This window comes from Mustela lutreola, chromosome 8 (assembly GCF_030435805.1).
Source record: "Mustela lutreola isolate mMusLut2 chromosome 8, mMusLut2.pri, whole genome shotgun sequence".
Taxonomy (NCBI): Eukaryota; Metazoa; Chordata; class Mammalia; order Carnivora; family Mustelidae; genus Mustela; species Mustela lutreola.
In genome coordinates, this window is record NC_081297.1 from 25,366,873 (window position 1) to 25,393,317 (window position 26,445).

The 26,445-nt window shown below is 39.8% G+C and overlaps 1 protein-coding gene across 1 annotated transcript in view; it reads left to right on the top strand.

Moving 5' to 3' along the window:
- Window positions 1–26,445, top strand: part of ITGA8 (integrin subunit alpha 8) — a 171,129-nt gene that overhangs the window by 133,161 nt on the left and 11,523 nt on the right. The window contains exons 24-28 of the mRNA XM_059184049.1: window positions 1,770–1,875; window positions 3,773–3,931; window positions 11,991–12,119; window positions 16,879–16,992; window positions 23,507–23,608. Of these exons, the coding sequence (XP_059040032.1) occupies window positions 1,770–1,875; window positions 3,773–3,931; window positions 11,991–12,119; window positions 16,879–16,992; window positions 23,507–23,608 (610 nt within the window). The remainder of the gene's footprint in view (window positions 1–1,769; window positions 1,876–3,772; window positions 3,932–11,990; window positions 12,120–16,878; window positions 16,993–23,506; window positions 23,609–26,445) is intronic.

Sequence of the window (26,445 nt, forward strand, 5' to 3'; positions counted from 1 at the left end):
CTTTCCAGAGAAAATGTGCTCAGCTTCTGCTCTGTATGTGTTCTTTATGCAAATAAGTAAATAAATAAGGATTTTCCTTAGAGCCTCACAGTGGATATGGAGCCTGGAGTCAACTTTCTGTTGCCAAGCTAAGAGCAAAGTAAAGTTCTGGGTGGTTAGGTCATGAAGACTCCACGGAGACGGAAGCCCAAACTCTCTGAGCTTTGCTCAAATAAAAGTGTAACCATCTGTATTCTGTACTCTTCTCCTCACCAAGTCCCCAGTGTTTAATCTGAACATGATTTAATCAAATCAAGTGGGAAAGGGCAGCATGACATAACAACAAACTGATGAAGGGTAGGGAATGTTGAAGTACCAGCTCAGCAAGCCTGTGCCCTGCACTTGTAATTTAATAGTTGCCCATTAGAGATGAAAGCGAAGGGTTTTATAATTTAGTAGCATTTCTGTGGGTTGTCAGTTTAAAAATTATACTTCTTCCACCCAGCCCTAGAAGACAATGCAGCCAAAGTGACTTTAGCAAAGAGCATTTGAGATGTCTTCCAATCAGTTGTAGTATACAACCCAGAGTTTATCGTAATTCTCCAGATGAGGAAATAAGGACACGCAGAAATTATTTACTTGCCCTTGGGTCAGTCGTTAGTCCAATAAATTTTGCTTTCTGCTTTAGAAAGAGATTACTGGAGAGGGGGTGTGGAATAAAGATAGCATTTGAAGTTGCTAGGGGCTGCATTAATTACTGATGCCCTTAAAAGGGCACTTAAAACTTCCAATTGCCAAAAGAGGGATTTTCTGTTGAAGTTACTTTTAGCTGGAGGTCTAGGAAATCTTTCAAAGATCCTTCACCTAAAAATTGCTAGAAAAGCATTGTTCTTTTGAGAAGTATTCTTTTTAAGATAATATAAAATTAACAATTTAGTTTGGAACCAGCTTTTAATGTAGAATAATGCCTTGTACTGCATTGCATTCAGCCAGTGCTCATGTTCTAGGTGTAAACTGCAGGCAAAGATATCTCTGTGTCAAGTTAATATCCTACTTACATGATTACATCATTTGTCTCTCCATCTCTCACCCTAGAGTTATCTAGAGGACAACTCTAGAACTTGATCAAGCTTTATTTTGGCTCTAGACCTGGCTTTGGGGGAGGTATGGCTGCATTAATGAAAAGCCAAAGAAATCTAAGAAGTAGGAATATACAAGTGGCTTTTCTATTTTCAAGTATCTAATTCAAAACTACATTTCTTCACAAGTCAGCATTTAACACAACACAGAATTCTAGATTTTTATCCACCAAAAAAGTCCCATTTCTTGATATGGCTTGAAGTAGGGATTATATACCCTGTGTGTACACACACACACACACACACACACTTACACAGGACCTATAGATAGATGTATGCATTTATATGTCCATATGTTAAATTATCTATCTCAACTCAGGGACGCTCTCTGTCCCAAGAGAGCTCCCTAGTGCTCAAGAGAGGAGAAAGGACAAAAGAGTCTATCTCTGAGCTAGAGACCAGGAATTAAAAGCATCCCTGTAGATTTTTCAGATCCTTTACTATTCCTTTAGTTATTTTGCTGAACATCACTTTCAATACCTTTTTCCATATAGGCAATATCTGCTCAAGTATATTGCATATATATATATATATATATATATATATATATATATATATATATAAAACTCATTGCGGTTAGTGTACTGTACACTACGCAGCATTTTTCACCTGTGTCATCACCAGCAATTAACAAAACATTCCATGTTTCAGAGTATCCCACCCTCCGCAGATTGTTCTGCCCATTCATAACTGGGAACCAGAAGAGGAGCCCCGCAAAGAGGAAGGAGTTGGACCACTGGTGGAACATATTTATGAGGTAGGTTTTACCTATCTTAAAGTTGTGTTAGGAATTTAGTCTTACGCTCTTTACCAATTAACTTTTCATAGCACTTTAAGACACCGACCTGAGATCTGAGCTTTATATACCTTGGATTTGTGCAGTGCGGGGAGGGGGTACAGTATGAGTCACTTGCTTTTTAGTGAGAGCCATTATAGAACGAGAATATTTTATCTTGTTACTGTTCTCTTTCAGATGTTCCTTACATCTCCTTTTTTTAACGTTTGGACAGCCTAAGCACAAAAATGACTAGCTCTCTGGACGTTATTTTGCTTCTTCCTACATTTTTAAATATCCTTAAAATCTACCCACCTCTTTAAACTGAAGGTCACCAACCGGAAGGTACCAGAGAGAGAAAATTTTATGAATTATTTGCTATTGTATCAAACACACACATATCACACACACATGAATAACTTATTATGAGATTTGAAATAGTCAGTTGATTAGTAAAATATTTTCCAGAAGCAAACCAGCAGCTTATGAAAAAGCCATCTTCTGTTTGAGATCCCTTCTTATTTACTGCTCTCTATCCCCTTCCTGCATAACTCATTCCACTGACCTAGTAATCCTGACTGTGACTTTCATCTTAAGCTACAAGGGACGTGAATAGCATTCTCTACAGTTAACAATGAAGTCATTTTAAAACTGATGAGCTGTGTACATATGTGAGAAAGAAGTGTCAACTCCTGCACAGTGTCAACATGTAAACCTCTGTCATCTGCCCAACCTGTGGTTCAGAACCAGAAGCCCCATCCATACTTGGATCAAAGCTTTGCACTAAGCTCTCTTGATAGCAAAAGGATAGCATAGTCCCCAAGGCTACTAGGATTAAGAACCTTGCTAGAAAAAAAATGCTGTCAAATAATTCATTAGGCCTTGCGTGCACCGGTTTCTGCTTAGGAATGGTGAAACTTTAATGTTTGCAAACATATTCAATCATTCTCAGAGAAGCCCTGCTTCTAATCTTAGCATAAATGAATCATAAAATTTTAGGGTAGTAATCAGTGGTGACTAAAGCAATCATCATGTGTTTCCTACATGTTATTGACCTGCCCCAAAATATACTGTTATCAGTGCATGCCGTGTTGCTTTGATAAAGTGAATTAAATGAGCCACCTAATAGGCAAAACCAAATTATAAGTTGTTCTACTGGTCATTATAATTTTCAGAATTGTGGGGGGAAAAAAAGTTCCCTGTTAACTTTGGAGTGAATTTTCAAAACCACAATAAATTTAAATACATTTCGTGACTTTCCCAAGCTGTTTTTTTGTCCTGTGAGTTCAGGCTTCATGAGTTTAAAACACTCATCTCTTTATGAGAGGTGGCCTCTCTCTCTTTGAGAGTCACTGATTAAAACAGAAGGAGCTCAGCTTTGAAATGTGCACTTGAAGTGAACTGTGGTGAGCCTGGACCATCTCTGGCATTTGATGGATAACCATTTTTCCAGAGGGTGAAAGAGAGTGCATTGCATATGGTTGCAATTGACAAGTCAGTAGTCAGGAAAAAGGCAGATTTCAATGCAAAGAAAGAATAAGTAGGTTTTGAAAGCATAGCATTAAAATTGCATTTCTAGCCCTGCGATTAAATGAATATAAATTTTAGGTAAACATCACAATGATCAGACATGGTGAATGTGGTCTTTGCTAAGGAAATCTGCCCTCAGAGCTTCACAGAAGGAAGTTTTTTCTCTGAGCATCAGCGCCTCTTGCTTTCAGAGCTCCTCTTGCTTATATAGATGGTATTTTCCTATTGCCACCATTATAGCCCAGATGTGTTAAAACCCAAAATACTTTTTAGAATGGGTAGGAAGTACATGGAGCTTGATTTCCTCTTCCTGACTTGCGCTGTACCATTACGCATTCCTTTCTTGTAGCTGCACAATATTGGACCAAGTACCATCAGTGACACCCTTCTGGAGGTGGGTTGGCCATTCTCTGCCCGGGACGAATTTCTCCTCTACATTTTTCATATCCAAACTCTGGGACCTCTGCAGTGTCAAACAAATCCTGACATCAACCCACAGGATATAAAGGTAGGATCCTAATCTAACTGTTTTTTTCTAACTAGCCTACTTTTTTATGGTAAGGGGGAAAAAAAAAAACCCATGGCTTATATTTTTTAAAGCAAAGTAATTATAAGAATGAGTTATTTTGGTGATTATCTATATGGCCTTTTCTTTTAGTTTTACAGTTAAAATGCCAGGCCTTGGGGCACCTGGGTGGTTCAGTCAGCTAAGTGTCTGCCTTCAGCTCAGGTCCATTCTGGGATGGAGCCCTGTGTCAGGCTCCCTGCTCAGGGCCACAGGGAGTCTGCTTCTCCCTCTGCCCAACCCCCTGCTCATGTGCTATCTCTTAAATAAATAAATAAAATCTTAAAAAAAAATGCCAGACCTAACTTAAAGTGTCACTCCTAGAAAACTTAAATTTCTCTTGGTTTTATTGTTCATGGTAACCTGTCATTTATTTAACCTATTTTAATAGATACCTTTTGCATATGGTTTGACTAGCAGCACAACCAAACCAAAGTCATTAATAGACATGTCATGTTTTGGAGAATTTGTACAAAATGCTATTTTTAGAGTCTTTTTGGTACATTGCCAAAAGATATAAGGATCTTTGTCAAGTAGGCTTTTCCAGATGTTGCCAATAGCAAGTGGTGAAATGCGATAATTTGCCAAAGGCCATCTCAGTGCCCCAAGAACCCCCAGACTGGAACTTTCTGGACCCCATTCTTTAGTGCAGCTTATAGAGAAGCTGAGAGCAGTGCTTCTCAGATTCTTAAGCTTATCCAGTCACCTGGGGGTCTAGTAAGAGGCAGGGTCTGGAGTCCTAAAACTCTGCCATTCTACAGTCCTCACCTGACATCCATGCTGCTTTGCTGGTCACAGACTAGCCAGGAGCTCAAGTGTCCAAGCAGCTGATCTCATTCAGATTAAGATCCAAATCTGGCTTTAAGTTTCTTCTGGGAAGAAAAGAACATAATTAGCATAAACCCTTGAAAACATTACACCTGAATGAGGGAAAATAACCTGTTTAACCAGATGTTATCCTCAAAAGAGAACTTTAAGAATCAAGAACTTCAAGAATCATTGTCAGTAGCTCAGGGAGACAGAGTCTCTATTAAAAATGGAGCAAAGGGCAGACTTCATGAAACACTAACTCAACCATTCAGAATGCAAGTCTGCCTCTACTCTACCCAGTGGCACTGTTATGAAAGGCTTTCTTCTTCAACCCAGTAAGCTTCTATTCCAAGAGAGGAAGACAAAGGGATTCAGTATGAAAGGATTTATAGGACAGGGCTTCTTCTTTATGGAGAAATTATAAATAAGTCACTATTCCACAAACTTATTTAGAAGACTTCCTCCTTGGAAATTTTTTTGTCCATTTCCTCTCTCGGCTCTTCACTGAGATGATTTTAATATCTTTCAAGGACAGTAGCTTATTATAAAATAACATCTTCTGGGGTTCCTGGGTGGCTTAGGCAGGTAGACATCTGACTTTGGCTCAGGGTCTTGATCCCAGGGTCTTGGCATGGAGCCCCAGGTCCGGCTCCACCCGACTCAGAAGGGAGACTGCTTCTCTTTCTCTCCCTCTGCCCCTCCCCCTACTCAAGTTCCTTCTGTCTCTCTTTCAAATAAATAAATAAATTCTTTAAAAAATAAAATAACATCTTCAAATGGAATGTATAACATTGAAGAAATTAAACCTTTTACATGTCCCATATGGATTCTCTACTTCAGTGGTAGATCCTTGAAGCACAGAAACCTGGGGAAGGTCTCTAAACTCCGGAGTGTAATGTTTGCTTTATATCTGATATTATTTATATATGTTCATATATATTATGTAACTTATGTGATATGGGCCATGTTGGTTGTAAATTCTTTTTCTGTGTTGCAGTTTAACAATAATTTACACTGACTGGAATGATACTAACAGATAACTTGCCTTAAATGTTGACAGATTCATGCAAATGGGGTGGTGACAGCACCCAGATACTCTTTGAAGTATAAACTTTGATTAAAAATCTAAGGCTAATAATTGTTTTTAAGATTTTATTTGAGAGAGGGAAAGAGAGCATGAGCAGGAGGGAGGAGCAGAGGGAGTGAGAGAGGCAGACTCCCTGCTGAGCAGGAAGCCTGACGCAGGACTCCATCCCAGGACCCTGAGCTGAAGGCAGATGCTTAACTGACTGAGCCACCCAGGCGCCCCTAAGGCTAGTAATTTTTAAAATGCAACTTAATTATGCTTCTTCTATAAAACTGTCAGTTTGTGGAAATTGATTATAAGATGATTTGATTACAATATGAAGGAATAGCTCCCAAAATGACAAATGGTAAGAATGCTTGAAATTCAGAATAATGAAAAACTTGAAATGTTTTTACTTTCAGGTCCTCTGAGTACTTTCACTTGTATTTAGTGTGTATAACCCAGAGATTCTAAAAAAGCTTTTTAATCAATAAATAGATTTTTTAATTAATTATCAGTATATTTTATATAATCAGCTACCAACAAATTGAGAGTACTTGAACATTATTTTCTTCTTAAGATAATAAGTAATTTATTGGTGAAGTCCCTATAAACTTACCTGGCAAATTTATTTATTCCTAGATAATATAAAAGCTAAACAGTCTATTCTCTGTCTTAAATATGAATTGGAAATTAGTAAAGAACAAATTATTTATTACATCTAGTTATCTTCAATGGAATAGGTCTGGGAATTTTTAAAAAATATTTTATTTATTTGACAGAGAGAGATCACAAGTAGGCAGAGAGGGAGGCAGAGAGAGAGGGGGAAGCAGGCTCCCTGCTGAGCAGAGAGCGTGATGCGGGGCTCGATCCCAAGACCCTGAGATCACGACCCAAGCCAAAGGCAGAGGCTTAACCCACTGAGCCACCCAGGTGCCCCAGGGAAATTTTTTTTAACCTAGGTATCAATTTCAGATTCTTGCATCAAAGCTAATTACTGTTCTTTTAAATATAGATATTTAAAGATAAGTATAGTTTTTTAAAATATAGGTATTTGAAGATAAACATCTGTAGTTTTTTTTTTTTAACTTAGTTCTTTAAGAAGCAGAGAAAGGGTAGATTTAATAAAAGGAATAAGGTGGCAAGACACATTCATATAGGTAAAAATTAAATCCTAGTCAGGCACCAGGTGACTCAGTTGGCTGAGTGTCTGTCTTCAGCTTGGGTTATAATCTCAGGGTCCTGGGATCAAGTCCTGCATCAGGCTCCCTGCTCAGTAGAGAGTCTGCTTCTTCTTCTCCCTCCCTACCGTTCATTTTCTCCCTCTCTCTCTAATAAATAAGTAAACTCTTTAAAAAAAAAAAAAGTAAATCCTATCATTCAGTCTAACTTACCCACTAAGAAAAAATTACTTACGATCTGGTTCTACAATTTCTTTAAAAAGAACAATTAGTGAGTGCCTCTTGAAACATTTGCATCTGTGAGGTCTACAAGCCCTTCCTGAGGATGCTCTAGTGCCCACTGGACAAGCCACCAGAATATCCCAGGCCAGCTGTGGGCCTGTCAGAGAGAAAACTCCCACCTCAGCTTTCCCAAGTGTCCTCTGGAGGATTTTCAAGTTCCCTACCAGGTTTGCCTCTCCAGCCACTCAACTCATTTTCCCTCAGCAAAATGCTTTCTCTGTGGGTCACATACACCTTTTTGTCCACTTCGCCTCCTGTATATATTCTCATTTTTTTCCCCACTTAACCACTGAAAGTGGCTCCCTCCTTCACTGCTTCATTGCAGCTCCCAAAATGTCTAAGCAAACGTGCTGATGAAAAAGCAACTGTCCAGATTTCCTCAGAAGCATTTTCTAGACCATCTGCTCCAAGGAACCAATGCCACCAACTTTAAAACCTTTGAAATATCCTGGACCCCTTCCCCCACGGCAGGGTCTCCACAACATCTCAAAATAATTTCTCATGGTCTGCTAATTAAACCTATTAGCATTTAATAGAACTAATGTATTTAACACAATGTGGATTTTTTCCCATTTTTTAAAAAAATTACTCAGATAGCAACCTCTTGGCTTTACTTTTTATTATAAATACATAGTTGTACTCATCAAAGCCATATTGTAGATAAAGTAGGGTTTTTGTGGGTTGGCCTGAAAACTGAGCCACCATTTAAAAGACTGTCTCTAAAGAGAAATGCATTCTGAGTGCCAAACATCTAGCCTCAAACCTTCTGAAATACAATCCATCTATAAATTGAACATGCATTCCAAACTGGACTCTCCTCACATAAGCCTCCAAATCTGATAAGGCCTGAACGGGATATACTTTCTCTTGTACAACACTGACTGGTACAGCTGAGTTACCCCACCAAGTGACCCTCATGTCCCCAAGGTTTGAAGAGCAGACTCCCTTTGAAAGCTACCACTGTGATCATAGGAGGCCATGGGCAAAAGTTCTCACCCACATGCACCTCACTTGCTGCCCAAATACAAAACATCAGTGACTAAACTGGGGACACACTCAGATGCCACTAGAAGTCTGTCAGTTATGAGGTTTTTTAGTACTTGCTTCATACCAGGCTTGTGGGGATTCACTTAGCCTGCTTTGTTACCCAAGTATGAAGGCAAACAGGAGCATGCATGGGTGACGGGATTCAGGAAAAGTGAGTGAGATGCGTGGCCCCTCTTGGTGCCCAGAGGGTGGGACCCTGCCTTGGGGGCATTCCCTTCTGCTTTCCCTTTTGCTTCCCAGTGAAACAGCTGCCGTCTTCAGTTTTCTGTTCCTCCCATGATGATTTCACTTCATCAAGTTCATTTCTCTGCCTTCTCTGAGCACAGGGATGTAAATAGAGGGCCATGAAGGTTCTGCCTCAGGGCTTCAGAGATAGAGGATTTTAATGTGGCAATTTCAGCACATCCTGCCATCTAAACCATTGTGAAATAGTCAACTGTCTGCAGCATTCGGGCGAATCCATTAAATCTAATTCATTCCAGATCCTTCTTGAAATAAAATTTTAGAGTTGAATAAAGTATTTCTTAAACCATTCTCAAGGCCGTAAAATAATGACTTCCAACTATCCATTATTTTATTTGGGTGGACTTTATCCTGGGGTTTGGAGAGTCCTCCAGACAGGCTGTGATCTCTAGATAAGATATAGTTGAAAAAGCCGACGCTATTGAGGAACCCAAGCTACATAAAGAGTAAAGGACTTTTTTAAGCTGGCAAGGTTTCATCATGAACAGCCAAGGGTGAGAAAAAGAGGGAGAAAGGACTGTGGGATGTCACACTGTAGCCAGAAGGGTAGGACAAGAGAGGTGTTGGCTTCAACCTGTGCTAGGATCACAGGGCCCCCCACTCAGGAAAGGAGCCCGAGGTCCACATGATGTGGCAGAGGTTAGATGAGGGCAGCGGTAACAAGGGAGAAAGCCAGTGTTGCATAAAGAATGGGCTCTGGAGCCATGGAAGGCTGGAGGTTCCAACTGCCTCGAACAAGACCATTCTCACAGGAATCCCAAATTACAACCAGATAGCACAAACATGGAAGCAGAAACACAAGGATCATCCGCCAAGCCCTGCAACTAGTTTTTGGGGTTTTTTGTTTTTGTTTTGTTTTGTTTTAATCGGTGAGCACACAGACTGTGGCTTGGCTTGGCAAATTTGCATCATTTTGTCTTACTCTTGAGAGAATTATTTTCCTTCATAACTGCCTCCATTTACTTATTGCTCCTTATTAATTCCGAATGCAGAATATTGTTACAGCTCCCAATCCACTTACGTTCTCTCTCTGTCTCCGTCTCTCTGTCTCTTTCATGCGCCCCCAATAGAGGACAATCATTCATCTTTTATTTTTAACAGTACCTATAGGTCCAATTTTTAGCCACCAAAGGGAATACACTCTCCAGGGTCCATTTCTCTTTGCCTTAACTTCTCCTTAAGAGGGTCTTCAGGTTCTCCTGCAAATTTTAGAATATAAAAACACATGTCCAACAACTAAGAAAAGCTTCAAAATCACCAATGGGATGAACTATTCTTTTTTCGGGACGTTAAAAAAAAAAATCTATTTTTTTTCTCTCCTTACAAATCCTTAACATTTATGCCTTAAAGAAAATTACATGGTAGACTGAACTCCTAGGTTTGTCTCTACTTCAATTTAATTATAGACAAAGGATTACATGAGGGAAAGTCCACCATCTTTTGTGTATTAGGCATACCTGAAACCCAAAGAGAAATCACAAATAAGAAGATAGTACGTGTTGTGTTTGTTTGGATTCAAAAAGCCCTTAATGTGATTGCACCCAACTATTTTCTTCCAAAGTTGCATTTCTAACAGTATTGCACATTCCAGCTAGACAGTATCCCTTTAGCTCATAAATTTAAACCTATCTCAGAGTGAAGAGTTTTGTGAAGAGTTCATGCAAATAGAAAACTCCTGTTGAAGTCAAAATCTGAGTAGCAGCTGGGGAAAGAACCATATTTACTAATAATTTCTTCCTTATTGCAGAAAAGAGCAATTTTCATATTTGTTCTAAAGAAGATAGTTGAGTGTTTACCACCAGCTTCTCAGAGCACTTAGCAAACTGTTTTCTGAACTGAACGCCTGCCTAATGTGGTGCTAAGAGGCCCTCACCTCTAAGGTTTCAGATTCAGGAAAAATATGACCTGCGGGTTCACAATCAATTGTGAAATAGGCTCCCAGAGTTCATCTAAAAAACAGGCTGTAACTGTTGTTTACATTTCTTGGATAACTTCTTCCTTGTTTTTAGCTTTTTGTTCATTTTTGCTTTTGGGGTTTTATTTTGTCTTGTTTTGCTCTATATTTTGAAATAATTTCTGGAATGCCACTTTCAAAAACTAGTTGGTAAGCTATTTGAAGACTTCCTCAGTGTGGTGTTTGGGAGGGACATTCCTCTATCTGCAAAACAATATTACTAAAAGAGAGAAGCATGTTTTATCAACCCCTGCTGTGTAATATGTTCATTCTCTGGCTCAGAATAAGTCCTGTGTGTTACTGAGAGGATGCCCATAAGTATTTGTAAATGATGATATAGCGGGGACCCCCACAAACGTGGTCTTCACCCATCCACAAGCTGCATCTGACGTCACCACATATGAAGCTGCGGAGCTGTCTTCTCTTTGGGCTATTATTTTACTATTACTGCTACCACTACAGGAATAAAGGAACATTCCGAATGTCTTTCCAGCACCTTTTCCCTGCAGGTTGGTTACATGCAGAGTTAACTCTGTAACATATCTTCCAGTGAACAATAAAAAAGAAATGAAACATGAAAATCTCAAAGGAAAAACTACACACACACACACACACACTCTGCTCCTGGGGCTACAAAGAGAAACCATTTAAAAGAACATGTGTGGGGGGGACTTGGGGCAGGGACAGGAAATTAAGATTCTATATTCAGTCAGTCTTAAATGAAGAATTTTAATGAAATATTATGTGTGATTTATTGGCACTTTCAAAATATTTATTCAGCTATCAGATGTACTAAGCATGGAGTCTGAGATAAAATCATTGAGTTCTAGAACACTCACAAAACAAACTCCGGGCTCTAAACAAGCTCCCTTACAGCATAACGTTCATGTGGCATGCTTCGGAAAACTCATTTTTATTAGAATTCGATCCATTCCTGAGGGAGCATTTCTTATAATTTCAGGAGTGTGGGGCCAGACATGCTGATGTTGGGTCCTTGACTACATCTCTTTCCCGATGGCCAGCACCTCACTTTCCTGCCACCTAAGGATCTGTCCCACCACACAAAATGTTCCTGCGTTTCACCAGCACTGATATATGATGAGAGAAAAGTAACAGGAAAATAATGACCCATGCTTGAAAAGTCACTTCCTTCTGAGGGAATCACTTCTACTTAAAATCTCATGCTTACAAGATAAACTTTCCAAGAATGCATTCCCCATCCTTCAGGCGCTCCTATGATTGGAGAATGGGAAGGCTTATTCCTGCCCATCTATTTCATTTTGTGGTTGAACACACTTCTGGTAAATCAGGACGGGTCCAGCTTCTCTTGTGACTCCTAGTCCTCTGAGGGGAAAAAAAATGCCTGGAGTTCAAGGCTAATGAAAAGGTGACAAGGTATCTCTTGCTTTCTCTTTGCAGCCCGCTGCCTCCCCAGAGGACACCCCCGAGCTGAGTGTCTTTCTGCGAAATTCGACCATCCCTCATCTTGTCAGAAAGAGAGATGTGCAGATGCCAGAGCCCCACAGACAGAGCCCTGCAAAAATTCTGGTGAGTTATCCCAGTGTGTGCAAATCAGAGAGGAAAGACTAGATTGGACAGAAATCCCAAACACAGAAGACTTGAACTTCAACTATTGTTTCTCCATCTCATTCAATGCTCAGATCTGCCTGCCATGTTTTGACAACAGGAAATGTGAGCCCTGAAAACAAGGGACTCTTCCCTGTGGACAAAGGTGTATTTGCATTATAGTGTTTTCACTCTTCTAAATCTGCCACACAGGCCACAGTAGAAAAATAATGCTAAAGGCACCTGGGTGGCTCAGTGGGTTAAGCCTCTGCCTTCAGCTCAGGTCATGATCTCATGACCTGGGTCCTGGGATCGAGCCCCGGGTCGGGCTCTCTGCTCAGCAGGAAGCCTGCTTCTCCCTCTCTGCCTGCCTCTCTGCCTACTTGTGATCTCTCTCTGTCAAATAAATAAATAAAATCTTTTTAAAAAAAATAATGCTAAAAACCTAAAACATGGCATGCAATGCATTTGCAGAACACAGAGCTCCTGCTGTGAGCCCATTCCCAAACACTGAGCGCTGAGAGTATGGAAAGAGCTGGGCCAGGAGGTTCGGGTTGGGGTGGGTGGTGGTCCCACCTGTCCTTGCATCTCAGACTCCTCTGCTGATTCAGAAAAGATGAGACTGGGGTCTTCGGATTTCCTGGGCCCAAACCCTGCATAGTCTTAGCACGGGAAACTGTGGTAGATCTATCCTGAGCTTAGTCAAACCTTTGCAAAACTGTGGAGAGTACTTAAGAGTCAGTATTTTCAGAAAATTTGATTCTCTTACTCATCTCAAGGTGAATGTTAATACCAACAAACTCCACACTTAAAAGAGGCTAAAATTAAAAAAAAAAAAAAAAGAAAGAAAGAGGCTAAAATGTTTTATTTTAATGTGTCTTGAATATGTTCTAACATTCATAAGAAGTTTCAAACAAGGAAATGGACAGAAACGTACATTGAGCAAGTCTAACTTATTCAATTAAACTTACATCAAGAGAGGAATGTTTATTATAATAGAAGTACCTAAAGTTACCTGGCAAAAAGCTATGGCAGAGGGCAGATTTTGGTTCAAGTCCCTATAAATTTTTATGGCATGGTAATGTCTTTTAAAACCTAAGAGTACTCTTAGTTTAGGATGAATTCATTTAGGATAATTTATTCAGTTTAGGATAAATTAATAAAAACCCACATATTATTGTTTAAAGAAAGTTTCCAAGAGAAACAATAGAATGGAAAACAATGATTTAAGTCCTGGGGATGTGGCCTACAGAATGGTACTACACTTAACAATCCTATATTGTGTATTCAATGGGTGTTAAGAAAGCAGATCTTAAAAGCTCTTCAAGATCATAAAAAAAAACTATAAATTTGTGGTGTTGGATAGTAACTAGACTTACTGTAGCAATCATCTCACAATATATACAAATATCAAATCATTATGTCATACAACTGAAACTAATGTAATGTTATATGTCAGTTATACTTCAACAAAAAATTTAATAAATTTTGAAAAAAGAAAACAATGATAGGCATCTATAGAATTCTAATATGCAGTATCAATGTGAAAGCCCTCTGGAGAACCAGTGTCCAAACCTATATAGGAACCAACAATTTAGAAAATCAGGGTTTACTTGTGTTTTTCGATTCCCGCTTTAGTCTAAGTCTCATGAGTACACTGAGGCAGGAGAGATGATCAATAACTAAAATTCTTTTGAAAATTATATGTACTTCTGGCGTACCTGGGTGGCTCAGTGGGTTAAAGCCTCTGTCAGCTCAGGTCATGATCTCAGGGTCCTGGGATCGAGCCCTGCATCAGGCTATCTGCTCAGCAGGGAGCCTGCTTCCTGCCCCCACACCACCCTCCTGCCTGCCTCTCTGTCTTAAAAAAAATAAAAAAGAAAGAAAGAAAGGAAATTATATGCACTTCAGTTCTAGGGTCAGGTTTTTTTCTGACCCATTCTTTCTCATTAAAGATTTTTAATGTAAGATTATTTTTAATTCCTGAGTATCATAGAAACTTATTACTTGCAGATGAAAGCAAAGCAATTCTTGATTTCCATTTCTGACTTTGTTAATTCGTGCTTTATTTTCTTTTGTCTTTTATTGGTTCAAAAATTGCAAATCATATGCCTCCCTATGTCCTCAAGTCAAAACAGTTCTGGATAGAAAGTGATTATACAAAGTTTATTCTAAAATCAAAAGTTCAATAAGACCTCCTACGGTTTTTGTTTAGTTAAAAACAACTTACTGAATCCCATTTCTGATTAGGAATTTGAAAGTGCAAAGTGCCAACATCCTGTGCTGGGATCATAATTTCCAATTTGCATAAGAAAAATTCGTATGTGCCACACTGAAATACATTTCTCCTCCGCCCAAAAACGTCCTGGTCTTTCTCATCTCAGGCCCCTGCTGCTCTTACAATGACCATACATTCTCCTCTTGCCAGGCTCTCTTCTTGTCCCTTCCCTCCTCAGCTTACAGAAACCTTATCTTTCAAACCTTCTTCAGCCTATGATACTATTAACCGCTTCCTGAAACTGTCCTGTCCCTTGGCCTCCCACAAAACACTCTCCCCTGGTTCTCTTCCAGTCTGCTGGCCTGTGCCTTCTTAGAATTGTTTGTGGGCTTCTACTCTGCCCAGCCTCAGATGTCCCTGTACCTCAGGATACCAACCTCGGGTCTCTCCCCTCTGCCACCGACTTAGCTCCTTCAGGGAAATGTTTTCTACATGGTCATGAACTACAGCCATGCCTACAGGCCTCCTGCCATCTTAGCCATCCCTACTGCACTCTAGACCTGAGGGGCTCAGCGTCTATGTTCATCTGGATGCCTGATAGCCACTCGAGCCCCAACATGTCCAGAACTCTGTCTCCATGACCCCCAGAATGGGCTTTTCCTCTAGAATTCCCGATCTCAGTAATGTCAGTGCCCATCCACTCAGTTCCCCAAGCCAAAAGGGCTCCCTCCAGTCCTCCCTCTCCTTCATCCCAATTTCCAATTTGTCACCAACTCCTATTCTACTTCCTGAACTTCCCCAAACTTCATCTTCCCCTTCTCTGTTCCCATACCTAGTTCAAGGCCTCCTCCCCTCTCCCTTGAACTCTTGTAACAAGTCCTTGTCACCCTCCTTGCTTCCCACTCTCCTCTCCCTATTATTGCCTCCCATAACACCTGCCCCTAAAACCCAAACCCCATCATAGCCCTTGCTTAAACGGGACCTTCTGAATAGAATCTAAACTCCCTGACTCCAATAGGAACATTCTTACCACCTAGACTTTCTCTCATTCCTCTCTCATTTCCATCTGTCCACCCTGGCCCCGAGTACCCTTTTCTCCACTTTTCTGAACTCACACCGGTCTTGTCCCTGTCTGCCTAGACTGCTAGGTCACTCTTTCTCACCCTTCAAGATTCATCTTTCCCCAGAATCCTCCAACAGAGCTAGCTCACCAGGACCAACAGCTCCAGGGGGGCTTCTAAAAATCACCTCCTTCTCACTTGCCTCCTTTGCCTGCAGAGGGTGGCCCTGGAGATACACAGCATGTCAGTAATGACATGTAGGTAAACATGAGGGTCCTCACAGGGGACATGGACTGCAGTGCCTCCAGGATTTCTGCTCCTGCCGGAGGCACAAAACTCCAAACACCTCAGTGCCCCAATCCCTAGTAGAACAAGAACAGCCCTGCCACCTGAATTTGGAAGCAGCATGTCGAAGTCTGACCTCCCTGGAATTTATCAGATATGCCTTCCTGATTGCTTTGCTTTTAGAGAATTTGGAGGTTCTTGGAAAAGATTTTCATGGCAATATGTCCCTCAAGTTACTCTGTGGTTTAGCAATTTCATTAAAGTGAAATGCCTCCATTAAATCCTCCTCACACTATTCAATAAACTAACGTTTACTGAGCATCAATAGGCCAGAGCCCAGTGCTGGAGACACGAGAAATAAATAAAGCATAACCCACTCAAGAAATTCAAATCAGTGACAGAGTACAATTCAAGAAGTACCATCCTGTACCTAGGTACACAGAAAATGGACGAGAAGGGTTCAATGAAATAAATAAATTGAAATAAATTGGATCCAAATACTGGATCTAATTGGAAAATACGATTTGACAGGTAGAATGTCATCATAACAAATACATCCCTGGAACATGCATTTCATAGAGTAAAAGTTACCCACTGTAAGTTGGCAAAACTAGGAACTAGGTTAAAAACAGCTTAATGGATGGAACTTGAAGAAGATTCTGTTTTATCACCAAGAAGTAACTGAGAGAGAAGAATGTTTTAGAAAAAAATGGGTTGAGAACACTGGGCCTTTGAGATAATATAGATACAGGGAGCTTCCTCTGAAGCCTTTTCAGGACTTGCTTAGTCCAGGGTCAAGTGTTGTAAGTGTCTATAAGAAATGTCTTCCCAAATTCTGAGTAATGAAATTGAAACAGAACAATCTAATCACTGCTGCAGGAGGGTTGTTTCAAGTCCTTAGGAAAGAAAAAAAGCTTAAATCTTGTATCGTATTTCACGTTCCATTTTATCTCTACACCACCAGTAAAACTGATGCATCATTACTACCGAACTGTGTTTTCTCTTGGTTGTTTCTGTGTAATTGTTTGTCATTTAAATGAATGATTTATGAATGAGGTGCTGACTTCTGAGAAAATGCAGTGCAGATAAACTGAATGTTGATTTTCCACTACAATTTAAAGACACTGATTGGCCACCACTGCTGTTATTTTGTTTTATTTGTTTTGCTTTGTTGCAGAATTGTACAAATATCGAGTGCTTACAGATCTCCTGTGCAGTGGGGAGGCTAGAAGGAGGAGAAAGCGCCGTCCTAAAAGTCAGATCACGGTTATGGGCCAAGACCTTCCTCCAGGTAATAACACACACTTGCAAGGGAACCTCTCCTTAAGAGATTGGCAGGAAGTTTTCCAAAAAGGGATTTTTAAATGTTTTAATTTTTAAATTTAAAACATCCTGAATTTTTTCATTTAAAAATGTTAGACTTAATTTTAATTTTTAACTTAACATTTTTATTAAAATTTTAAACATATTTTAATGTTTTTAATTTTTAAAATTGTTAAGACACGTCTATGGAGATGTTCAGCTAAGATCAGCTGGTCATCTTTCCCATCAGGTGAAGACATTTTCTTTCCAGCTTTATTGAGACATTGTTGACATATAATGTATGGAAGTTTAAGGCTATAGCATGATGATTGGACACATGGATATGTTTTGGAATGGCCACTGCACTGAAGTTAGTTCACACCTCTATCCGCTCATGTAATTACCTTTGTGTGTGTGTGTGTGTGTGTGTGTAGGGAAGGTGATAACTTTAAAGATCTACTCTCTTAACAGCTCTCAAGAATCCAATATGGTATTTTTAATTATATATTAGATACCCAGAACTCACTCATCTTATATATGGAAGTTTGTACCCTTTGACCAGCATCTCCCCAATCCCACCACCCCCGCCCCCCGGCCTCTGGCAACCAACAACCTGATCTACTCTATTCCTAAGTTCTGTTTCTTTAGATTCCACATGTTAAGTGATGTCATACAGTATTTGTCTTTTTCTGACTTATTTTACTTAGTGTAATGCCCTTCTCATCCATCTGTGTTATCACAAAAGGCAGGACTTCCTTCTTCTTTATGGCTGAGTAATAATCCTTCATCTTTTAGGTGAAGACAATGTAAATATCCCTAGTCTCTAAGACGTTTAGACACCAACTTAGCTTCAAATAAATCTATTTAGCTCACCACTTTCTACCCAGCACCCAGTACATAGTAGTTCTTTAGTAAATATTAGCAGAATGATGGTGAGTACAATGCATAGTGAAAGCTGTATGCCCAAAAGGGTCAAAATAGAAATCAATGAAGAAGGAAAAAGGGATATTCCCACAGCCTGGGCTCCGGCAAGGGCACATCTCAGTGATATTCCACATAAGTGTGATAAGTAAATTCTTGGCTGCCTCAGGGTATCTGTACTGTGGGATCTCACGCTGCCACAGATAATTCTGTGGACGGTGTGCATCTTAAAGTTTTAAGATTTTTTATACTAAACAAATTAATTTTTCCATTTGGGAAGAGCTGTTTATTTAAGTGGTATTATTTAAGTGATATGTTGTGATCTTGTTGTTTAGAAAGGATTTAGAGAGGGGACAATAAACTAAATTAAAAACCCTACCAAATCTATGCATTCTTGCTCATATTTTAACTACTAAAAAATTCAGCTGGCTCACTGCACTGTAGAAAATCAAATGGTAAAATGCTTTTGAGTCTAACTAATAAATACAGAATTTAATAGCTCTGGATTTTCATGTTTTCTGGGATTCAAAATACTTCTGTAGTCTCACAAATCTTAGTTTTGTTTCTAAAATAAATATAGAGAAAGTTAAAGGTATTTTTGAAATGGTGGTTGTGAAGCTTTTTTTTCTTTAACCAAAAGTGGGGTTTCTTAATCTCAGCATACTATTTTAAATCAGATCATTCTTTATTATGGGGGACCTATCATTATAGGATTATAAAATGCTTTATAGGAAGTGCTTTATAAGATGTTTAGCAGTATCCCTGGCCCCCCACCCACTAGATGCAACCCACACCCCAGCAGGCACTATCAAAACTGTCTCCAGACATTGACAATGTCCCCTTGGGGGCAAAATAGCCCCCAGTTTTAAATGCCTGTACCAGAGATAAGTGCAGTACACAATTTATGTGATTTGGGTTTTTTTTAGTTAAACCATTATTTATTCATTCACTAAACAAATACCATGGAGTGCCAACTATGCACCAGGCACCTCTTCAAGTAACACTTCCTTTCCATCAATTTGCTTGTGGTTACTCTGCTTTCAGGTTGTTACTTCCTATCTCAGAGTTGAGGAGTTGAGGAGAGCAGTCTCACTGAATTCCCAAGCCCATACAGTCTTCAGTGATAACCATACATTCCTTTTATTACTTTGGGCATCACATCCTACTAAAATAAGGGAGAATAACTTTTTGGTGAAGAACTAAAATCATTATGACCCCACAGTCAAGGGAAATGTGATTACTGTATTTTCTTTAAAGATTATTAACTTCTTTGAGAGAGAGCAGGGAGAGGGGAAGAAGGAGAAAGAGAATCTCTAGCAGACTCCCTGCAGAGCACAGAGCCTGACGTGGGGCTTAATGACCCACGTCAGATCATGACCTGAGCCGAAACCAAAATGAGAAAGAGTGGCTCAAGTCACCAGCATTTATGCACCGCCATCGCCCACATTTCCACATGCCCAGTTTCTGCTTATTCCAGTCTTGAAATCTGAGTGCCAAAGAAGAGTGCCTTCCTTACTGCAATCTCTTTCCCTCACTCCCTCCCTGACTCTCCTGCTCTAAGAATATACTACATACTGGAGGTCTTTAATGGTTTTGTCATGCAATCCAGAAGGAGGTAAACATTTTCTGCCTTCCTAATCCAAACTAGAAAGTTTACAATTCTTGCATGACATGATTTGCTGCATTATGTTTGTTTCTGTCCACTTGGTGAACATGCAAACTGGTCAGAAACAGATTTTATTTAGATTAGTCCTAAATGATACCCTGTCCTGTGATTGTTGCTGGAAACAATCCTTCACAGTGTAAGATTTTACCAGTAATTGCTTGGGTTTTGTCATCATATAAGGCTTTGTTTCTGGCAAATGTTGAGTACTTAAATATGGCCTATGTGGTCAAAAAGAATTCTTGAAAAGGAATTAAACAGTGGGAAGGTCGGAGTGGAAGGGCTCAAGATGTTACCAGCCACACCATGTATTTAACCAATTCAAAAGCCTCACTCTCCACTTGTTACCAGCTAAAGGATTTTTATTAGTACCAAGATCATAAGCAAATCATTATGCAAAAGTGCAGAATAGAAGCAGCTAGTGAGCTGCAAACCATGGTCAAAATCATGCAGCAGTGACAGAGGAGCAGGGCATTTTCTGAGGATTGGTAACTAGCTGGGGCTGGCTGAAGGTCCAAGATTTTGTCAAGGGATATTAACGCCAGCTGCTTTCTCAAACCTAAATTGCCTGCAGTATGGCAGTGATTGCTATTACATGAGTAGATTGCTATATGGAAGAGGAGATTTCTTTTAAACCTAAGAAAAATGCAGTTGTTATGTGAAGACCCTGGCTGAAAGCATTCAACTTTGAAAGTGGAATCAATAATATGACTGTGCTCATAACTGTCGTTCATGAATTAAATACTTACCTGTGCCATGCCTTTGACCTGCCGTCACAAGACTAGCGTATCTTTGGGGCCGCCCCAGCTGACCGTAGCCTAACTGCTTATGTCCCCCGTTCTTTGGAGCACCAGAGCATCTAGAAAATGAAAAAATAAATGCATTTTCCTACTGAAGAGGATGAAAGAAACCTTGGTTTTGGAGAATAATTTAAAATAAAGAGTAGTTCCATCTATGAGATGTATTGTTTGCAGGCTCTTTGCCTACCACCTTAATTTGTTCCGGTCCCAGACTGTGTCAGTTTGCATCACTGAATCAAATAGTGGAGGGGCAGGTCAACAGCCCATATTCATGAACCACAGCCGCCATTTTATGTCACTACCTCTCTTACAACTTCTGGAATTTTCTAATATAGTTGATAGTGGAGGGAGTCCAATTCAACCATTGAAAGAACTAAACCTTCTATAAGGTGCTATCAAATGGATGTTATGTGGGGTGGAAGGTTCATTCACTGTCCATTTACATGATCAGTCGGCCAGGGTTGATGCTGTTCAAGGTGCTGTGGAAGATATAAACACTATATTCCATGGTTTATACCCTCCATTTCTATATAACCTTGTTCAGGAGAAAAGTAGTAGAGACAAATAATAAGTTAAACAAGATCAAAATTGCAAACAATGTAGGACAAATATAGTTTCTTCCTTATCTTTCTGAATCAGAATCCCTGACCCTGATGCCAGTTGTTTCTGAAGCTCAGCAAAACCCAAGGGGTTGTGAACCACTGGAAAGGATATTAAGGATTGGTGATAAAGTAAAACATAAGGGAAAATCAAACTGTGGCCAAGAGCAGAGGGGGTAAAGGAAGGAGGTGAATAGAAATCCCCTCAGAAATATGTTTCTCCATGGTCTACATTCTAGAGTTCAAATCCCACCTTTTACTCATTAATAAACTTTCATATTCATAAATGCAGAATCAGGCAGGACAAAACTTCCCATCTAGAATTGAGACAGAGACAGAGGTCTCTGCTGATTTGTTCCTCAAAATACAACTTCGAGAGCAAGACAGTTTTTTTCTATCAATTTTTTAAATTGAACCTGGAGACTAGTGAAAACTTGTTCATTGGAGTTTGGGGAGCATGGACATACCTGTGAGTATATAATTGTGATGTAGAATCTCATGACCAGAATTTAGTCATGTTCCTTCTGTGCCTACCAGCCAGGATAGTAGAGAAAATTGGTTTAAATCACCAAATACATGCCAGAGATTATGAGCAAAGTTTTTCCACATTTTAAAAAACATTTCAGGGGTGCCTGGGTGGCTCTGTGGGCTAAAGCCTCTGCCTTCGGCTCCGGTCGTGATCCCAGGGTCCTGGGATTGAGCCCCATCGGGCTCTCTGCTCAGCGGGGAGCCTGCTTCCTCCTCTCTCTATGCCTGCCTCTCTGCCTACTTGTGATCTCTGTCTGTCAAATAAATAAATAAAATCTTTTAAAAATAAAATTTAAGATAAATAAATAAAAAATAAAAAACACTTCAACTTTCAGTTAAAAATGGAAAAGCTAGGAGACAAGAAAACATCCAAAGAATAATAACCAAAAAATAATTTTTCCAAATGAATAAAATTACTTATCTTAGAATGTTAGGGTAGAAAGAAGGAAAAAGCCAAAGATACAGTGACTTGAAGTATTTAAACATTTTATGTACTCTGGCCCGTCCTTATCATCTAGAGTAAATGGGATTTATTGACGGGAGAAAAAAATTCAGTCACAGGAAAAAAAAACTTTGCAAAAAAAATGTAAACAAAATTATACAGTCCAACTTGATGGATTGGCCTCAGGAAACCAACATTGGATTATAAATGGTGAAGTACTGATGAATGTTTAATAAACTGCTCTGTGGAAGGGAGGAAAGCTCCAGTGTGTAGCATTTGCTGATTCCCATGGTGTAAATATTCCCACCATGCCCGATTTTAAGCTGCCAGCATGACGTCACCAAATCTGGAGTTGGGAAGAGAGGCACTAGCACACCATCATATAGTATTTCCCCTTCCAGGTACAACAGACTATGAAAAGCATAGGTACTAGTAAAATACAACAAAACATTTAATAAATACTGGGTTTTGAGTGTGTATTGCCTTTTTAAAAATATAATTTTCTGAAAGCTACATATATAGAAGTTTAATAATGGCTCTGTTTGACAATTGATACTCAAAATTCCTGAAATTTTAAGTCTGCTCTTAAGAGCCATTATGAACCAGTTACAGCCCAAGACTAGATAGCTCTAATCACTGTCTTAAGTTAAATGGTGGGGAACCACAGAAATTTATGTTCTCAAAACGGCCTTCCTTGACTGAGTCTTAAATATTTTCCTTTGACTTTAATCAACAGTTTATATAAGAACCAATTAAACAAAAGATTTATTTGCTGCAAAGTTTTATCAAAAATTCTATGGCTTTAAGTCAGTGGTTCTTAACCAAGGGGATTTTGCTCCATGGGGGACACTGACAATAATTAGAGACATTTTGGTTGTCACAACTGGGGTGGAGTTGTGGGTAGAGGTATGGGGTAGAGGTGGAGTAGAGCTGACATCTAGTGGGTACAGACTAGAGATACTACTACACATCCTACAATGCTCAGGACAGTCCCCCATCCAACCCCAAAATCCTAACAGTGCTGAGACTAAGCCTTCTCTGGGTCTTCTGTACAAGATGAAATGTGATAAATTTCTTTATAATTTAGTATCAGTCTCTCTCCTAAAATATTTCCCTTTATCAAATGCTAAGAATTTTATAACCCATTCTATCTCCCCTTCGTTCTTCACTAGCAGCAACTATATTAATCCTTGTGCTTGCCCCTTTCTAGGACTCTTTCTGTTTTTATTCTAATGTTCATTGTACCAAGTCTTTTGTTAATAAGACAAATTCTTTTTAGAACTGAGAAGAGGATGAATAACTGGATGGGCAGTTGGATGGACAGTGGGATGGATGCCTCAAAGGGTACTTGGATGTATGATAGATGATTGGATAGGGAAAATTTTTTTAAAAGAGAGAAAAGAAGAAAGAAGGAAAATGACATTTTGCTTTGAAATGGAAAACACTGAAAACCACTGTATGGTTTCCTATAACTTTTTTAAATGTTCCTTCCTGTGTAATTTTAAAAATATTTGCATGGAATACATTGAAATAAATATTTCTAATTTCAGAGAAAAAATGATCCCTATTCTCTTGCATCCCTGGTGTCCTTCAAAGTTAAGAAGATGCCTTATAAAGATCAACCAGCAAAGCTCCCAGAGGGAAGCATAGCAGTGAGTATCTGAAAAATATAGAGGCACAATAATTTCATTAAATACTTATTTTTTAAATCACCATTCATCTTGTGCTATGCTATTGACTTGAGGAAAGTTACCTTCTCTGGATCACTATTTTCTTATCTACATCTGGAAATGACTTAGTATTGTTTGATCAAATCTTTAAACTGATAGTTATATTTATTTATTTAATTTACTTATTAATTTCTACTCAAAAAAATCACAGGACAGGACCAATACTACTTTTTTTTTTTTAAGGATATAAGGTTCTCGTTTATTCGGTTATTTTTCAAATGTATAAGCAGTTTGTAGAAGACACTGACAAGAAACAGTAAAGACTGAAATCCATCATGGTCTATGCGACATTCCAACACATGTGGCCCTTGCAGCCAACTTCCCCAGGAAACGGTCCCCGGTTGCGTTTTAATTCAATCGGGTACTGGTTTCAGCGGGCTCCCAGTGGAGGTCTCTCGGCCAGAAGTGGCTAGACCAGGGATGTGGAGGGGATCACATTAGATCTATCAGGAGGAAACCTCACACAGGAGTCTTAAGATTGGCAGCCGTCCTGGTGACTTAGGTGGCTGTCCCGTGCCCAAGAGAGACAACTTTATGTAAGAACAGGAATAAAGAGAGGGTATCAAGTTTCTAGGTCTTATTTCCATTCCGGCCAGGGTACTAACTTACAGCCAAAAAACAGATACTTTCCTCCCCGTAGAGCAGCCACGGGCTAGAGGATTACAGCCTGAGCAACTGACATGCAAGTGTTCCAATAAGACCATACTCCTTGAAAAGCCCCTGAAATGAGACTAAAGGAAAAGGAAAGAGAAAGTACTCACCAATTTTGCACTGAAGCTCAGAGTCCAAATGTAAGGACTCACAGCCCCACGTTGGGACACCATATGATGAGGTTTTAGAACCTAGGTGAGGTTCGGTGGGCTGAGGTCAGGAGCCGATGACCAAGAAAGAATTCTTGAGACATCTTTGGTGCAAAATGATGGTTTATTAAAGCACGGGGACAGGACCCGTGGGCAGGAAGAGCTGCTGCCCCAATACTACTTTTTAAGCAAGCGATTTTATTTGGAAGAAGTCCAGATAGCAATGATTATAATGCAATTGTCCTGATTGTTTAATTTTAAAGACAGCATGAGAAGTGAGGTGGGATTGGGGATGGGGGGAATCTCCTCCTTAGGGACAACCGGATGACCCCAGTCATCTTTCCTTTCCATGCAAAGAACTAGAATTTTCAGCTGGAAAAAAAAAAAGAGTACACTATGTGCTTCATTTGAATGAAATGTTATTTTTAAATTGGGGCTATTAAACTTTACTGATGGGGGTCTCTATCACAATACAACTGCTGTCATCCTCAGCAGATGGCAGGGCCACAGAGAGGGAATGCAGACACAGGGGACAGAGGATGAGCAGGCACAGTCACCCAAACCCTGAGTTTACAATAAAGATGATCACAGCCAGAGTTCTGGGAAAAATAGTAAGATTTAAATCTTCACCTCTGGGTCCTTCCCTGGATACAACCCCGACTTGAACCCTGGTTACTCGCAGTGCAATTTGAAGATAACAGCCTCTGCATCACCTAGGAAATCATCAGAAATTCAGAAACAAGCCTCACTCCAGACCTGCTGAGTCAGGACCTGCATTTTATCACAGGCATCAGGTCCACAGTTCAGTCTGAGAAGCACTGCTTGGTGTGGTATATAAGTTGATACTGTCATGACATCTTATCAGCCTAGGTCTTAAAATGTAGTTATAAAATTTAACCTTTCTAGCCTAATCTACTTCTAGCAATTTAAATTAGATGAATTCTTTGATTAGTGATTTTCAACCCTGAGTATCCAAAGCATCATCACCCACGCAACTTTAAATACATATATGCTAAGACCTCACCGCAACTATCCGGATTGAGGATGTCTATCGGGTAAAACCCTGGCACTGTGCTTTATAAACACTGAGAGGCTAGGACTTCTAGTACTATGTTGAATAGCAGTGGTGATAGTGGACAGCCCCGCCATGTTCCTGACCTTAAAGGAAAAGCTCTTAGTTTTTCCCCATTGAGAATGATATTTGCTGTGGGTTTTTCATAGATGGCTTTGATGATATTGAGGTATGTACCCTCTATCCCTACATTTTGAAGAGTTCTGATCAAGAAAGGATGCTGTACTTTGTCAAATGCTTTTCCAGCATCATTGAGAGTATAATATGCAAATAAATAAATAAAATAAAAGTACTGAGAGGAGCGCCTGGGTGGCTCAGTTGGTTAAGCGTCAGACCCTTGATGTCAGCTCAGGTCTTGACCTCAGGGTTGTGAGTTCAAGCCCTGTGTTGGGCTTCACCCCAGGTGTGGAACTTACTTAAGAAATTAAAAATTAAGGGGCGCCTGGGTGGCTCAGTGGGTTAAAGCCTCTGCCTTCAGAGGCAGAGGCAGAGGCAGAGCCTCAGATCATGATCTCAGGGTCCTGGGATTGAGCCCCGCATCCGCATCCGGCTCTCTGCTCAGCAGGGAGCCTGCTTCCTCCCCCTCTCTCTGCCTGCCTCTCTGCCTACTTGTGATCTCTGTCTGTCAAATAAATAAAATCTTTTTTAAAAAAATTAAAAATTAAATAAAAGCACTAGGACTCTCTAGTACGGGGCCAGGCAACACAGAGCAAGACACACATTTCAAACGTGTTTCAGAAACAAACTGAGGGTTGCTAGAGGGAAGAGGGGCAGGGGATGAGATAAGTGGGTGATGGGCATGAAGGAGGCCACTTGATGGAATGAGCACTAGGTGTTATAATCAACTAATGAGTCGCTAAACTCTACCTCTGAAACTAAGAATATAC